This window comes from Vitis vinifera, chromosome 13 (assembly GCF_030704535.1).
Source record: "Vitis vinifera cultivar Pinot Noir 40024 chromosome 13, ASM3070453v1".
Lineage (NCBI taxonomy): Eukaryota > Viridiplantae > Streptophyta > Magnoliopsida > Vitales > Vitaceae > Vitis > Vitis vinifera.
In genome coordinates this window covers 15,574,643-15,590,509 of record NC_081817.1, presented here as the reverse complement: position 1 = coordinate 15,590,509, position 15,867 = coordinate 15,574,643, and the positions used below count along the sequence as shown (strand labels likewise).

The window sequence follows — 15,867 nt, the reverse complement described above, 5'->3', positions numbered from 1 at the left end:
ACAGATTCTTGGTCTTAGTGCTTAATGACCTAAATAGAGGAATAAGGACTTGTTTAATTGTTAGAAAACAAAACTAAATCGATATATATATATATATATATATATATATATATATAGTGTGTAAATGCTTGTGCAAATGTGTGATGGAAGACTGTTTTGCCCTTATTACAATATCTGATTCCTATGCACTTAACTTTCTGATACTCCCTTTAGTTTGGGGCATGGATATCCATCATGATCTACATTTTACATGGATTTGGAAAATTATGACCCTATATAGTTTTAGTAAACATTGTTCTCGGTTGGCTTCTAGATGGAGAATTCAAAGAAGTCTTGGTTGTCTAAGTGAACATGTTTGATGGAATCAGTGAAGATTTCAGCTTTGAGGGGATGCAAAGGAAAGATTTGGAGAATAAATTACTGAATTCCATTGTGCAACATTTCTCATCCAAGACTGAGGAGAAAAAAACACATTATGTGAGGATATTAAAGGGGAGGAAAGTTCATGGATTGGTCCCTTAGAAATCCTCTGGATTCAAAATTCTGGTCTAGGGAGGAGGTGAAAGCTAGTGTGCTAGAGGGTTGATTCCTCCACCACATATCCTCCCAGAAACTGGTCAATAATCCAATGCACCCATATTTGATGAATGCAGTCCTGGTGTCACTGGATTATAGTTTTCCAAGAAATAGCTGCAGCATTCTGCCTCGGGAGGTGTCATCCTTCTCATTCTTGTGCAAACCATAATCCTTCTAGTCACCAGTGCCATAAGGAATGCTCCCTGGGAATTGTGAGAACCACTCGCCAATGACAGTTCCATCTAGATTTTCTTAGTTCTGAAGGCTACTTTTTTTTTATAGATAAAGTTCTGAAGGCTACTTGGTCCAGGATTTTGGAGATGGAAAAGTTGGTTGGAACCAGATGACCTTGAATAGCAGTAATAATACCTTGAAGGAGATATTTTCTTTCTGAATTGCCAAGAGGAAATTTATCAAAGGGTGCCCAAAAAGGGAGGGAGATGCAGCCCAAGTACATGGTTAGTATGCAAAGGGTGTTGAAAGGCACAAACATAAGAATAAAGAGCCGAATATCACTAGTAATGCCCTCTACAATCGATAAAGACTAACAAGGACCAAATACCAACTTACAAGACCTTTTGGATCAAATGAAAAGAAGATATAGAAAAGATTCTCTTAAAAATTGATTAGTGTGTTTCAAGTCTTTGAAAGTTCTTTAATACGTTCTTGTCAAATGTTCCAGAACAAACACAATGGTGCTGTCCTTCAAACCTTTCTTCCTTTCTTGCTTACAAAAGTCTCATGCCAACCTAATAAAGACCTATTTCATCAATCTAGGAAGAACCTCCAAGAGTCCATATATGGGGAATGGGAAACTTCTTGATTTACAAGTTTTACTAGTGTAATAGGACATGGTTGGCTACTTTGGTGCGCTCTTCTTGGCGCTTTTAATGCATTTTTGCTTTCCTATCAGAAAAAAAAAGAAAAAGGACATGGTTGGCTCATTCTTTTTGTACTACTCCTTTCATAAGCTGATCCAAATACAGAATCCTGGACCCATTAAGTAGTTTAGAAACTTTATCCATGATTGGACCTTAAAAATGAGCATCTCTGGGGTTACCTCCTAAGGAGAGGCATTGATAAATGAATCAATAACTTGAATGGATGTTAATCTTCTAATATGATCGAGATCAAATTTGTGCCTTGTCATTGCTTGTCTGTGTTAAGGTTTGGATACTGCTGCATAGAGCCAAAGACTGGGCTTGGGACTATGGGCAGTATAAAGAAAGACGATGTTATGAGCAAATTGCAAATAAGAAACTATTCCTTCCAACCACAAACCCGTAATGAGAACAGCTCTATAGATTATCCTCTTGTGGGTATTAACCATACTAGTAAATAAAAAGAGAACTGAAGGTCACTTTTAAAATTTTTCTGGATGTTTCAATCCATCCTTCACTACACTTATACTGAGCTTTGCAAAACTATTTGACAATCAATGCCCTTGTATCCACCTTTGCAATATATCGTTGTTGTTGTTGGTTTTTCTCCCCCTCCCTTTTCTTAGTGTGCAGTTCACTTACCAATGTACTTTAATTTGAAAACTAATCCAGGGTAGCTTAATTTATATGGTTGTTTTCTAGTGAATCTGAGACAAATAGGTATTAGTGATTGTTCTTTAGGAAGGCAGGTATTAGTGGTTAGAGCTGTGGACACAACTTATCTCCGGAACGTGCAATGGGTAAGAGTTTTGGTCAGTTCAAATGAGAAAAGGACGCTTCGGTCGTTGCAAGTGGTAGTGGGCCTATCTTGCTTCGCTAGATAATTGTGGTGGGAAGCACCACCATGGATTTCTCTCGTGGTTCCGAGCAATGGGAGTAATGGTGTGAGGGTTAGGGGTGAGCTTGCGGGAATGTCATGCGCTAATGAGAGCATGAAGAGGCAATCTTCATTATTACTGAAGGGGGCAGTTGATGCGTTGCTCCAGTGTGGGCAGAGAGCAGGGTTAGTTTTGGTGGTGGCTGAAATTTCTGAAAAGTCTATGGTAAGTAGTGGGTTAGTAGATGTTGTGGAGGGCGACAGTGATTGGAGACAAGCTACTAGGGGGACTGTTTAGGTGTGATGTGTAGTAAGGGAGCATAAAGTGGGGTAGTTGGTGGGTTAGAAGAAGTGGGCCTTGAGGACTTGAAAGAGGCCTAATTCTTTTAAGGTTTTTCAAGTGAAGGGGCCCAACTTTCAAGCAGCCTAATAGAAGTTTTCAAGCCTCAGGAGGCCTGCAGGTTAGATCAGGGCTGTTACAAGAAGACGCAGTCCCAATAGGAAGGTGTGGGTTGTGTTGAGGTGGTCCTTGATGTTTGCATAATCAGCCCAGTGGTGGAGCTGGCTCTTTTTGGGGCCTTTCTCGTCTCTAGAGGGTTCGATTCTCAGATGCCTGAGCTCCTCCGCTGGTGGTTCACCCTCATGGACCGATGTGGCCCTCATGGTGGAAGTGGTAAGACCCCCTGGTACTCTCTCTCTCTTTTGGGCTCTTCTTTAGGGACTCAGGTAACTATTTCTCCTTCACCTTCCAGGAACAATCTTGGTTTGGAGAGAAGTGAGGTAAAGTTGCTTCCCTTGGGGAGGGTAATGACCATTTGAGGATGGTTTTGGTGGATGGCACTCAGTAGAGTTTGAAGATGTTGATGTGAGGCTGATTGAAGAAGTGGTGGGTGAGACAACTTGGGAAAAGGGCACATGTCTTGGTTTGGTTTCAATGAAGGAAGTGCATATGGAGGATTGGTCCTCAAGCAACCTAGCAGCTTTTAGTAACTGGTTGGGCTTACCAACAATAGGTTTTATCCATATTCTTACAGTTGCACATGAAAGTTGGTATTTGAATTTGATACACTGATTTAATTTGAAACAACTAGTTCAATACAAAATTTTTTGAGTATTGGTTCTATCTAGAATCTTGATATGTGGGCAAAGATTGACTAAATTTGACCGTTGGCTCAATTTTGTTCAGGACTTCAAAATTCTGAAGTTTAAATGCTTCTAAAAAACTTGATAAAGTTGAAGTTACCTAAACAGAAATAGCTTGTTTCTTTACCCAGCTAGAAGTAATATATATTTTATTGGCATACCCTTTTTCTCTGTCACAACCTGGTTGTGTTTAGTTAACTGAGGAAGTTGATTCATGATGTTTTGTATGGCATTCTTTTTTTAAGTCAAAACTTGGCTGATTTTTTTAACTTTGCCAGTTATTATACTTAATCGTAGGAGCATGCATTTTGTTTCGACTTACAAAAAATCACAATTTCTGGTTCTCTACACTTAAATCGTTTCTCAAAGTATGCGGGATGCTTAATGGAAAGGCTTGAAAATCTGGTGGAGAAGATTATGTCTATTTCTCAACCATTGGTTGATAGTGTTTCACTCTTGCTCTTCATTATGACATTTGGGCTAATAGGGAGTGACTGAAATGATTATGGAAAATAGGCTTAATAGGGAGCAATTAAAATGATTGATTGGTGTTGTTTCATGTTGCTCTTCATTTGGGCATTTGCGTTTCACTGAAGTTATTTTGCAGTTGTACACATTAATGAATGTCCATGATTTGTGCAACATATAGACTCTTTCTGGTGGATATTTAACCAGTTCTGCAGATTTGAGTAGTGGCAGTGTGCTTCCTTCTCTTTATTTATTTATTTTTTTGGGTGGAAATTCTTGCATTATTATTGAATTACGATGCTTCATGTGTGGTTGAAAATTGTTTTTCTGATATCATATCATATTTTGATTGGAAGTATTTCCATTTTTTATTTGAATATATATATATATATATATATATATATATATGTTTTGAAGTTTGTTGGAGCTGTGAGGTGTTCAACTGAAGTGGTTAACCAGTATGGTAAGCAAATTTTAAGTTGCTTGTGTCATTTTCCTTGTAGGTTGGACAATTGAGGGAAGTATCCAATAAGGCAAATCATGCTGAGCTAAAGTTGTTTTTGGAAGTTGAACTTGGGCAGGTGATGTTAGCTTATTAATTTGATTGTGGTTCCTTAATACTTGATTGCTTGTATTTCTGTTTAACTTTTGTTCAACTCAAGTAATTGGTTTGTTGTTTCTGTGGAGCTCTGTTTGTTGTACTGTTACTGATTTATATAATCATACAGGATTTACGGCCGGTTCCCCCACCTGAGAAGACAAAAGAGGAGATTCTCCTTTTCTTTAAACTTTATGACCCTTTGAAAGAGGAGCTCCGGTATTTACTGATTGCTGCTTTTTTCTTTGGCTGGAATTTTATGTGGAAATACTCAGGGTTTTTTCTATGATGGCAGGTATGTTGGGAGGCTATTTGTGAAGGGGAGTGGAAAGCCAATTGAAATATTGTCAAAACTGAATGAATTGGCTGGCTTTAGTCCCAATGAAGAGATTGAACTTTTTGAGGTCAGTCTTCCAGTTCCAGTTTCAGTTGTATTATTATTTTGTTGGTTTGTCCCCTGATGCATAATATTATGGTTCCAGGAAATAAAATTTGAACCTAATGTCATGTGTGAACACATTGATAAGAGGCTCACTTTTCGTGCTAGTCAGGTATATATTGTCGTTGACTAATTTCAAGCTGTTTATTTTTCAGATGATTGTCTTCTTTACCAATAAAGTTTACTACTTGCTTATATTCTAGTCAGGCATATATTTTCCATGACTATGATCAATATGAAGTTGTTTCTTTGGTAAATTGTGCTGTAGCAATTTTTTTTTTAATTTTTAATTTTCCTATTTAGCATTCTTTTTTCTTTTTGCAGCTTGAGGATGGTGATATAATTTGCTATCAGAGACTCCTTCAAATTGACAGTAGTCAACAATGTCGCTATCCTGATGTTCCTTCATTTCTGGAATATGTTCATAATCGTCAGGTATATATTTTGAACCATTTTGGATGATATTAATATCTTCCAAATTTTCATGTCACACATGTTGCAATCTCAAAATTTGATTTCTGTTATTGTGGATTCTTTGTACAGGACATTCAGTACTATCTTGGTTTATGGCTTGGGCTATTAAGTCTTAAAGTTTGTACCAGTCTTAAAAATGTTGATCCCTGGAAAAAGGAAAAAAATTGTGTGGGACTGGATTTTTTTTTTTAATAAATGTCTTTTCTTTTCTTTTTTCTTTTTTTGAATTGGGAAAAGGGGGCACAAGGGGTGGATAGGTGTTGCATTGTTTGGTTTGTCGTGGAGTTCCCTCCTTACTTTGGTCAAGTTAGGGTTTTTTTTTAATTCTATTTTTTTCCCTTTTATGAAGGGTTGCTCATTCTTCTTTGCATTTACCTCTCTTTGTGTATCATAAATTGTTCTACTTCCTATGAAAAATGAAGAAATGGAAAACAGGGGAGGGGAATTTTTTTATTTTTTATTTTTTTATGAATGATAGTTATACCCAAACAAATCCGAAGGGCCAATTCTAGGAAAAACTACGAAGGGTTGTTGTCTATCCGACCCTTCAAGAACCTGCTTATATGATAGTAACTAATGGAACTTCAACTTGATAAATGGTAACTCAATGTTATAAAAAATTGCCACATTTCTTTCCATTAAAATACACTAAAAAGTGTGTGTTCAGTTCCTTGCCTATGTCCTTTAACTCTTGGTGTACTCTGGCTTCTGTTAGATTCCTAAGAATTTGCATAGTGAACACTAAATTGACTTTTTAAACTGTACATTTTTTGTCATACTGGATTTTTTTTGGTTCATAATATGTAGCTTTATGTGTTAGATATGTTTGCTAATTGTTCTTTGTATATATTTTCAGTGATATTTGTCGATTTTGGAGTGCTGTAATACACATTAATATGACTCTCTGAAATTATATATCTGTTTATTTAGCCTTCTCTTTCAAACCTTTTATAGTTCAAACCAAATGGATCTTCCAGGAAGGCCAGATCAGCCATTTTCTATTTTTTTTTTTAAGGAAAGGAGCAATTTGTCGGTTCAAAACCTGCCTTCTACATGGGGCTGCAAATTAACTGTGTTGTTTTCCCTTTTCTTGGCATTGGACTTGCTTATTTAGTTCACATAGCAAGCTCAAGCCCCATTTTGAACCTAGTTTGATAGACATCCCTGAGCTTCATTTAGCCTGAACTTATGTGATCTTGGCTTTGCTTGGTTGGGCTTGTGAACAAGGTTTTATGATGGCTTATTTGTAATTTCTTTGAATTTTCAATCCTTCTTCCCAGTAATGTTAGGTACTCATACTTGAAGCTTCATAGATTGAAAATCTTACTAAACAAGTAGCTGCTCTTGAGATTTCAGTACCATCATCATACTTGTAACATCAAAAAACTTTTTTCCTCTTACATTCAATAATTTTTTTTTTTACCTTTTTATGTTTATTTTTATTTTTCACTTTGAACACGATAGATGTCTGGCAAAAAGTTAACAATTTATGCATGCTCTGGCTTGAGTTTGCTTGTGACTCTGGAACTGAGTTCAAACTTCGCTCAAAGGACTACTTGGTTTTTTTTTTTTTTTGATAGATGGCTCAAAGAACTACTTTCAGAATTTTGCATATCTGAAAATGTTTTATCCTCAGCTTTAAATGTTTTTTTATTTTACTTTTGTAGGTTGTTCGCTTTCGCTCTCTAGAGAAGCCTAAGGAGGATGAATTTTGTCTTGAGTTGTAAGTTATGCCAATACAAACTCACTAGATGGTTGAATAGTACTTTGATCAAACTTTGGATCTCATACTTGCTCATACTCTGATCTGTATAAATTTAGGTCAAAGCTTTTCAATTATGATGATGTTGTGGAAAGAGTAGCTGCTCATCTGGGATTGGATGACTCTTCCAAAATCAGGCTTACATCACATAACTGTTACTCCCAACAACCTAAACCCCAACCTATCAAGTACAGAGGAGTGGAACATTTATCAGACATGTTGCTCCACTACAATCAGGTTGTGCTTTAGATTGCTGTGATTCTGCATGAGACTTTATCATGCCTTCATGTTTCCTTTGTGTGTTTAGTTGGCTGACATAAAACAATTTTTTTTTTTGTTTTGGATAGACTTCTGATATACTATATTATGAAGTATTGGACATCCCTCTGCCAGAACTACAAGGTCTTAAAACTTTGAAAGTTGCCTTTCACCATGCTACAAAGGAAGAAGTGCGTACAGACCATGACAATCATCTTATATTTTCTTATTTGTTCTTTATATGTCATGTCAAGTTTTTATTTTTAGTAATTCTTGATTTAATTGTTCTCAGGTAGTGATTCATACTATTAGATTGCCAAAACAGAGCACTGTAGGGGATGTGATAAATGACCTTAAGTCCAAGGTAACCCTTGCAGCTTTTCACACTTTCTCTCTCTCTCTCTCTCTCTCATCCTTGTGCCTTATTTTGGAACAGGTGGAGTTGTCTCATCCTAATGCAGAACTTAGATTGCTTGAAGTTTTCTATCACAAGATCTACAAGGTAATGGATTGTATTCCAATAAATGATTTCTTTAGGGTGGTGGGGAAAAGGGAATCTTTGATTACCTTACAGGAAATATTTGTTTGAACCTCCTAACTTGATCATGCCTTCACCAATGAGATCAAGTAAAAGCGTTCCTTTTCACCTTGATCTTGCTTTCCCCTCACGGTTGAGGTGGAGGGGAACCACTTTAACCCCCTTAGTCCATCACCACAATCACAAGACTCACATTATCTTCTTAGATCTATGTTGAAGGTGCCTGTACACGATCCTGAATAATGGTTCTGCTTGAGTTCAGAGAAGGTCTCCTGGGGTTTTTACATTGGCTGACCTAGTGCTTGGGATTTTTGTAAGGGTCTTGCTTTAGTGGCCAGAGTTGGAATCTTTCCAATATCGGAATGAACCATAACATTTGTCAAAATTCTCTCGGTTGATTCTAGCAGAGAACAATTATTCTAGGCAAGTTTAGGAAAGTTGAGGGAGATCTAAGTACTAGGGAGGAGAAGTTTGTGGGTGCTAGTCGCTAAAAGGCTATTAGGAGAGATTGAGAAGTTCTCCATTCAAGGATGACTACCTCTATGGGTAATGGTCATCAAGCAAGGTCTTGATGTGATATTTGGTATGGGGAATTTCCATCTTCCCAATGTTGTTCAGTATCACTTCTCATAGAAATGGGTGGTTGATCCATGGTGGAAGAGTGTCCTCATGGTTATTGGGACCTTGCTTTTTAAGTACATTCTAATAATTGGGAGTTGTCAATGTTGGAAATACTCTTGAATTAGATGTAATAGGTTATTGCTAGGTCTGGCAAGTACAGATCATTTGGTGAGGAGGGTTTCCAAGTGTGGTTGCTTCTGGTTAAGTTCTACAATTCTTTTAGTTTGTGTGTGCCTTGCTTATTTCCAGGTAAAGAGGATGCGTACACTTGAAGAGCCTGTCCAAAGTCAGTTTCTCTATATGGAAGGCAATTTGGGAGAAAGTTCTTATAATCGATTAGCTTATAAGGTCTGGGTCTTTTGTGAATTGGTGTTGCCTGTACAACATAGTCCTGTGTCTGCCTTTTTTTCTTGTCTTGTTGTTCCCTTGGCCTTCGGTCTGCTCCCTTGGATTGTGACCCCCTAATAATATTCTCTAATCTTCCTATTAAAAGAAAAAAAAATGTTATCTGTTGCTCTTTAAGTTCTAAAATTTTGGCATTGGAGGAAAAAAATGAAGTCATCAGAAAATTCCTCTTTTGAGATATAGCTCATTAAACCTGCTGTTCAGGATTCTCTAAGAATCACAATGTCTTGCAATATTTACTCCAGATCACTTAATTCTTCTACCCTTTCTCTTCTTTGAAGCTGCTTCTCCGTCTGATCAAGGTTGGATGTGTGACCATGTGGTGACCTCCTTGCTTGCTAAGAACCCCAGATCAATAATAACTACTCTTTCTTAGATGGTTTTGGATTGATTCACAAACATTGGGAGCAGTTTGAATGTTGATAATAATTTAACATTTAGGGTAGTTTAAATTTTGAAATAATGAGAAAGTTATCCTGTTCTATAAATGAAACAATTCTTGGTGCCTCCTTTTATGATTGCCATCTTTAATGGAAAATTGGGTCCTTCAGGAGTTTCTTGAAGGGGATATGCTACTGCTGCTAAATGATTTTGTTGCATTTTGTTAGTTATTCTTTTTCTCTGTTTTTTAAGTAGTTTATACTAGTACGTGTATGAAATTTAGTAGACAAAATAGAAACTTATGCAGAGCTCCCTTTACTGAATTTGATCATTCAAAAAACATGGAGCCTGTAAGAGTTCTAAGCTTCAAATAGAGATTGTAAAGTTGATTTCCCGGTTTATCGAATATCTTTTGGAATTTGGATCACAAGCTTAGAGTAATAGTTGTTTTATTCTAAATATAATTATGAGTAGGATTGTACAGTGAATTCATTGTAATTATCAAATTAATTCCAACAATGATTCTTGAATTCCTCAATATCTCTTCGGATCTGTGAAAATGCTAAAAAAATGGAAGGAATTTTAGGGTCTATTTGGTAACTGTTTTTGAAAACAATTTTTTGTTCTCTAGAACATAAAAAAAACAAGAAAATACATTTGAAAACTAGAAAACAAAAAATAGTTTTCTATTATTAAAAACAGAAAATAGAATATTTTCAAATAACATCTTTTAATTGTTTTTACTTGTCTTCTAAGGGTTGTTTTAAAAAATTATTACACAAAATGATTAAAAACAAAGTTCTACATATATGAGCTATTTCTAAAATATATTTAAAAACATAGAAAACGGGTTAAAAACATTTCAAGTTGTGAAACTTGCATTTATTCTACACAATTTTTAGAAATTATTCTCAAAAAATGTTTTTCATAATTATTTTAAAAAACAATTATGAAATAGGCCTTAGTTCTCATTTTTTGTTGTGTGAGGGAGAATTACCCTAATTCAAAGCATTCTGTCTAGTTTTTCTATATACTTTATGTCTTTGTTTTGCATGCTAAGGTTAGTCAGATTGATGTTAGAGCAAATTCAGAGGGATTTTCTTTGGGGGGGCAGGACTCTTGTTCAGAAGCCACGCTTAGTAAAGTGAGAGATTGTTTGTTTAAATAAGAGGAAGGGGAGCTTGGGTGTGAAGTTTCTCTCAACACTCAATAAGGCTCTCCTTTGCAAATGGAATTCGCTTTCATGGACAATATTAGGAATTATGGGAAAGAAGGGGGGTGGTGTTCTTGTGAAGTGAGGAATAGGTTTGGTGTTGGGTTATGGAAAGCTCTAAGGAAGGATTTGGATCTTTTATTTGTATTTTGGGGTCTTGGACTAAGATGTTTATAGAAGATGGTCCTTCAACTTCAGTTAGCTTCTTGGTTTGGTTGGGCACTCGTTGAGGGTGGGTGGCGGTGTTGTAGCACTTCCTGTTTTGTAGCTCTTTTTCTTGGTTGTGCCTTTTGACTGTTGGGGTATATGTCCTCTATACTTTGGGTTGCTCTTTTTGCGCCTCTTTTTAATATATATACTTCTTTATCTATGAAAAAAATGAAGGAATGTGACATATAATAAGAATTATTTGAAGACTCATATTTTCAAATTCATTATTTTCTATTTACATTGAGAATAAAGTTGGAGAAGGATAGAATAAAAAGAATATTGAATTCAAATTTAGTTTTTGTTTTCCTGTTGTTTCCTTCTTCCTTTTCCTCACACTTTTTGTGATCCAGTCAGTCCTAATCATCTTTATTTTATCCTGCTGAGTGATCTAAAAAATTCCTCAATTGTGAAATGTGAATCATTTGTCATCTAATATTCCCCAGATAATGCACCTGTCAGAATTTGTGGGTTGATTTTAACTGGTACTTGTTGAGGTTTCCTGTAAACTGGAGAAGGGGCAGGCCAAAGAAGAAAAATGAAGACGGAATGTCATTGCGAAAGCTATTTGGTTGCTTCAACAAAAAATCTAAGTAGTTAACGGTTAACTGTACTTAGAGAGTTCTAAAGCAAACCAAAACAGCTCTGGCAATGATGTTGCCTAAAAAAAATCGTGTTGTTTATTGGAAAAGCCAAGAAGTGTATCAAATGCTGTTTCTTGCATACTTACCTTCTGGGCTTTGGACAGCCACAGGATTCCGAGTTCTATTAAAGATAGTAGAGATCATTAGAGATCCTTTGTTTGTGTTTCTTATTATCCTGCTTGTAATTCTGTGACTATCCCTGCAGATTTTCCCACTCAATGAGAAGATTGAGAACATTAATGATCAATACTGGACATTACGTGCAGAGGAGGTAAGTGTTATTTTCTGGTTGGGCACGTTTGTGAATAAGATTTTCAGTTCCCATATTGTCTATCTGTTTGGTTGTGTTTTATGTTTCAAATTAATGCTCTGGTCAGTGTTACTTTAACTTGATTGACTGTTTTGTTTTTTGACTTTGGACTTGAAATTCTTGTTGATACTTGTGGAAATTACATAAATTGATCCTCCTTACCCAGCTTGCTTGTTATTCTGTTTGTCTGATAATATCTTAAGAATTGCTTGCCTTAGACTTTAGGGGCAGTGAGGTAGACCAAGAGGTTTTCTGCCTTATATCAGATCTAGCTAGGAAAACCCATCAGATAATAACTAATAATGCCATTTAAATATGCAGTGTTTAGTTTTCTTTTCTACAATTTCCATTGATGTGAATTTTTCCTGTTTCCATTGTTTGAACATACCTTCTTTTCTTTCTTTTGTAGTTTGTGTATTTTAATATTTTGTGTTACTGGTTGGTATTTTACCAGATCAACCATCCACTTTGACTCTTTAGACCTGATTGTTATAGCAAATCAGTAGGAGGGTTTCAAGTAGTTTTTTAACTTGTTTCTTTACTACAGATTCCTGAAGAGGAGAAAAACCTAGGTCCTCATGATCGGTTGATTCATGTTTATCATTTTATGAAAGACACAACTCAGAATCAGGTGGTAAGCTAACGTGGATGAAAGTTTTATTTGGCACTGCCCTTTTTTTTTTTTCATGATTCATACCTACTTGTGCTGTGATGATTGTAATTTTATTCACACTTGTAAACAGAGATTCGGTTATAATTGTATATAAAATCAATTGGTTCCAACAGCAGGTTCAGAATTTTGGAGAACCCTTTTTCTTGGTCATCCATGAGGGTGAGACTTTAGCTGAAGTTAAAGTGCGCATACAGAAGAAATTACAGGTTCCTGATGAGGAGTTCTCAAAGGTATTTTTTTTTCCTTCCTGCCCTTGCAGCTATGTTCTACTGCCACCTAAAACTATGGGTTATCATATGTTACAACATCATAATCCTGCTTTTTACCATGGAATCTTTTTTCAAAGATAGATTATACTTTTTCCAATAATTTGGCCATAGCTGACCCATTGGTCTCAACACTTCAACCATCTCTCCTCACCAAAGGAAAACAGAGAAATGTTTTATTAAAATAATAAAATTAAATAAAATGGAGGACAAATCTGAAGCACCTTCTCTGAGCACTGTATTTCTAGAATCATACCTTTTACTGACTATGTTTCTTTTCTTCTTCAATATACCTTGATTTGTTGTGTTCAGTGGAAGTTTGCATTTTTGTCCCTCGGTCGCCCTGAGTATCTTCAGGACTCTGACATTGTCTCTAGTCGATTCCAGGTCTCTCTTTCTCTCTCTCTCTCTCTCTCAATGTGCCACTTGTTTGGATTCCACTTTTACCCAATTTTTATTTTTTGCTTTTCAGAGAAGAGATGTCTATGGTGCTTGGGAGCAGTATCTTGGTTTGGAGCACTCCGACAATGCTCCCAAAAGGTCATATGCAGCTAATCAGGTAAAAGGCTATTAATTATAAACAGGGTGGTTAGCGGCCCCCCCCCCCCAAAAAAAAAAAAAAAAAAAAATCTGGTTTTAACCAACACTGATTTTGGACCAGCAGGCTATGCTAAGCTTGTTATTATGATTCTGTTACCTTTCTCATGCCTCACATTGATGGCATTGAAGCTGCTATAAATGATGATTACATTAGCAGCTAAATAATTGTTAGTGGTAGTAGTAAAAGTATAATACTATGATTTGGTGGTAGGGAGCTCTTATACTAATAATCTTCAGCAGCACGGTAATGAACTTCACTCACTCGGTTTTGCAGAATCGCCACACATTTGAGAAGCCAGTAAAAATTTACAATTAGGAAAATCAGACAATTTCCACCTTTGCATCAGCTGCATCAGATATGGGTTCAATGGGGATGTTCAGCATTTTGGGAAGAGCAGAAGATGCGAAAGAAAGGAAGCTAGCAGTGAGAGTTACTGCTGGATTCAGTTATTGATTTTGTTAGGATGTGTAATTCTTTGTTAGAGGGTGGTGGAAGGATTTTAACCTGCAATTTATGTTTCCTTTATAGTTTGAACCTGCCTCCCAAGTTTTTCTCTGTGGAATGCACCCGTCTCAGGGGTGAGGTAGGTGGTATTTCATATTTTATTCCATTGTAATCTAGAAGTACATAAGATTTTGGATTTTGGGTTGGGAGGGATGTATAGAGAATATAGGCTTGGGTTTCAACGTCCTTTTTTCCTTTGTCCTACACTCCCTTGGTGGTTTGTCTTTTAGATGAATGAGAGAATGGGAGAGGGGTCTGTATAATGTTTGACTTGGTTACTGCGCTTCTGTGCAAAAGAAACAACTACTATTCTCCACATTTGAGTTGCTCTTGGTCTTGCGCTTTCTTAGCTGGGCAAAGTTCCCTGTGTTGGAAATCCTTGGTCTTTATCATATCATCTCTACTTGGATCCCAATTAAAGATTTACCAAGGACACCGACATTATCAAACTCCGCCCCATCCAATCATCTGAGTCAACACACCCTGGACTCTACAAAAAAATTAAGAGTGCGTTTGGGAGTGATTCTATAAAGTGTTTCTAGCATTTTTTAACACTTGAATGATAAAAATTTTCAAGTATTAAAATTATCTAAAGTGCTTTTTAGAATCATCATCAAACGAACTTTAAGTCTGCTTGCTTGTCTAAATTAATGATAAATCTTATCAATATGTATTGGACCGTTGTTGCTAATGACTGAACCAAATTCAACTGAGTGGTCTGGTACTTAACAAATCTCCCTTACTTCTTTTTCCTTCATGGTCTTTAAAAGGCAGTTGTGTTGGATGATTTGAGCTTTGAATTCAACATCAAATCCTTTTCATAAGTCTTTTTTCTACTTCTGGGCAGAATGTTAGGTGTCTTCGTGAAGCCTGGCGCATAGTTGCAGTACAACTACCGGGATTTCGAAGAAATATTGCAGTTTAAAAAAATATTTATTAAAATATTGCACTTCTAAAACTATTTCCAAATGTACGGGAGTTAAAAAAAATCAATTTAAACTTGTTTTTTGGAAAGGGAATTTAGTTGAATTTTAAAATTGTTTTTTCAATATTTCCTTTAATATTTTTTAAAGAGTTATAAATTCCCACCTTCAGAGAGAATTTTTCTATATAATTATCATGTTTTTAATTTATCATATATCCTTACATGTTATATAGCAAAATTTTTATAAATTAGAAATTATTTTCCCAAATTCTCAATCTATTAGTTATGTTTGATTTTCGAAAAGTATTAAGAAAAGAAATAAAAAAAATGGGAAGAAAGTTGGGTTTCTCATGTTTTGTTTTAAGGTAGAAAATACAAAAGAAAATAAAATATAATTAAAATTAGTTAGAAATTTATATATTTTAAAATTATTTAAAAGATAAAGAAAAATAAATGAAATAAATTTAAAGAAGCATATAAAAATGATTATGAACTTCAAATTTATTTTTTATTCTGCTATACTTTTTTTTTCCTTCTACTTTACCAATCTATTATCTTTTTTTTTTATTTACATTTTCTCTCAAATTTTTTGAGAACCAAACAAAGCTATTATGTTTTTAATTATTTTTTATTCTTTTTCACTTTTTTTTTTTCCTTCTACTTTACCAATCTATTTTCTTTTTTTCTTTTTATTTACATTTTCTCTCAAATTTTTTGAGAACCAAACAAAGCTATTATGTTTTTAATTTCTTATGAATATCCTATGTAATTAATTTAATAAATAAATTTCTATATACTAGGATTAGGAATATATCATCCTTTAATGTATTTAATTAATTTTATAACAGGTGAGTATTTTTTGAACAAAATTCCTAAGTGTCTCTTAACTCGGTTTTTTGAATCCTTCATACTTGCGTAATGAAGAAGAGGTCGAGATCAAGCTTGGTAAGGACTCCAAGTATGTTCTAGAAGATAAAGGCATGCGGCTAAAGTGAGAAGGTGCTAGTCAAGTAATCCGTGAAGGATTAGTGGACTTGAGCTGAGTAAATCCTTGTACACATTGGTTGTTCTTCATATTGGAATTTTTTATTGTTGGTATACCC

General features: G+C 35.4%; 1 protein-coding gene across 10 annotated transcripts in view; it reads left to right on the top strand.

Moving 5' to 3' along the window:
* Positions 1-14,155, top strand: part of LOC100252573 (ubiquitin C-terminal hydrolase 12) — a 45,299-nt gene extending 31,144 nt beyond the window's left edge. For 2 of the 10 annotated variants that reach the window (XM_010660583.3, XM_059742321.1), the window contains exons 17-32: positions 4,449-4,526; positions 4,674-4,762; positions 4,839-4,947; positions 5,026-5,094; positions 5,307-5,417; positions 7,124-7,179; positions 7,278-7,455; positions 7,566-7,667; positions 7,769-7,840; positions 7,913-7,978; positions 11,691-11,756; positions 12,343-12,426; positions 12,582-12,698; positions 13,047-13,121; positions 13,207-13,293; positions 13,609-14,155. In XM_010660583.3, coding sequence (XP_010658885.1) covers positions 4,449-4,526; positions 4,674-4,762; positions 4,839-4,947; positions 5,026-5,094; positions 5,307-5,417; positions 7,124-7,179; positions 7,278-7,455; positions 7,566-7,667; positions 7,769-7,840; positions 7,913-7,978; positions 11,691-11,756; positions 12,343-12,426; positions 12,582-12,698; positions 13,047-13,121; positions 13,207-13,293; positions 13,609-13,650 — 1,401 coding nt within the window. In that variant the 3' untranslated portion in view covers positions 13,651-14,155. Of the gene's footprint in view, positions 1-4,448; positions 4,527-4,673; positions 4,763-4,838; positions 4,948-5,025; positions 5,095-5,306; positions 5,418-7,123; positions 7,180-7,277; positions 7,456-7,565; positions 7,668-7,768; positions 7,841-7,912; positions 7,979-11,690; positions 11,757-12,342; positions 12,430-12,581; positions 12,699-13,046; positions 13,122-13,206; positions 13,294-13,608 lie in introns of all 10 variants that reach the window. The other 8 variants (XM_002263876.5, XM_010660585.3, XM_059742322.1 and 5 more) reach the window with 6 other exon arrangements.
* Positions 14,156-15,867: the final 1,712 nt, after the last annotated feature.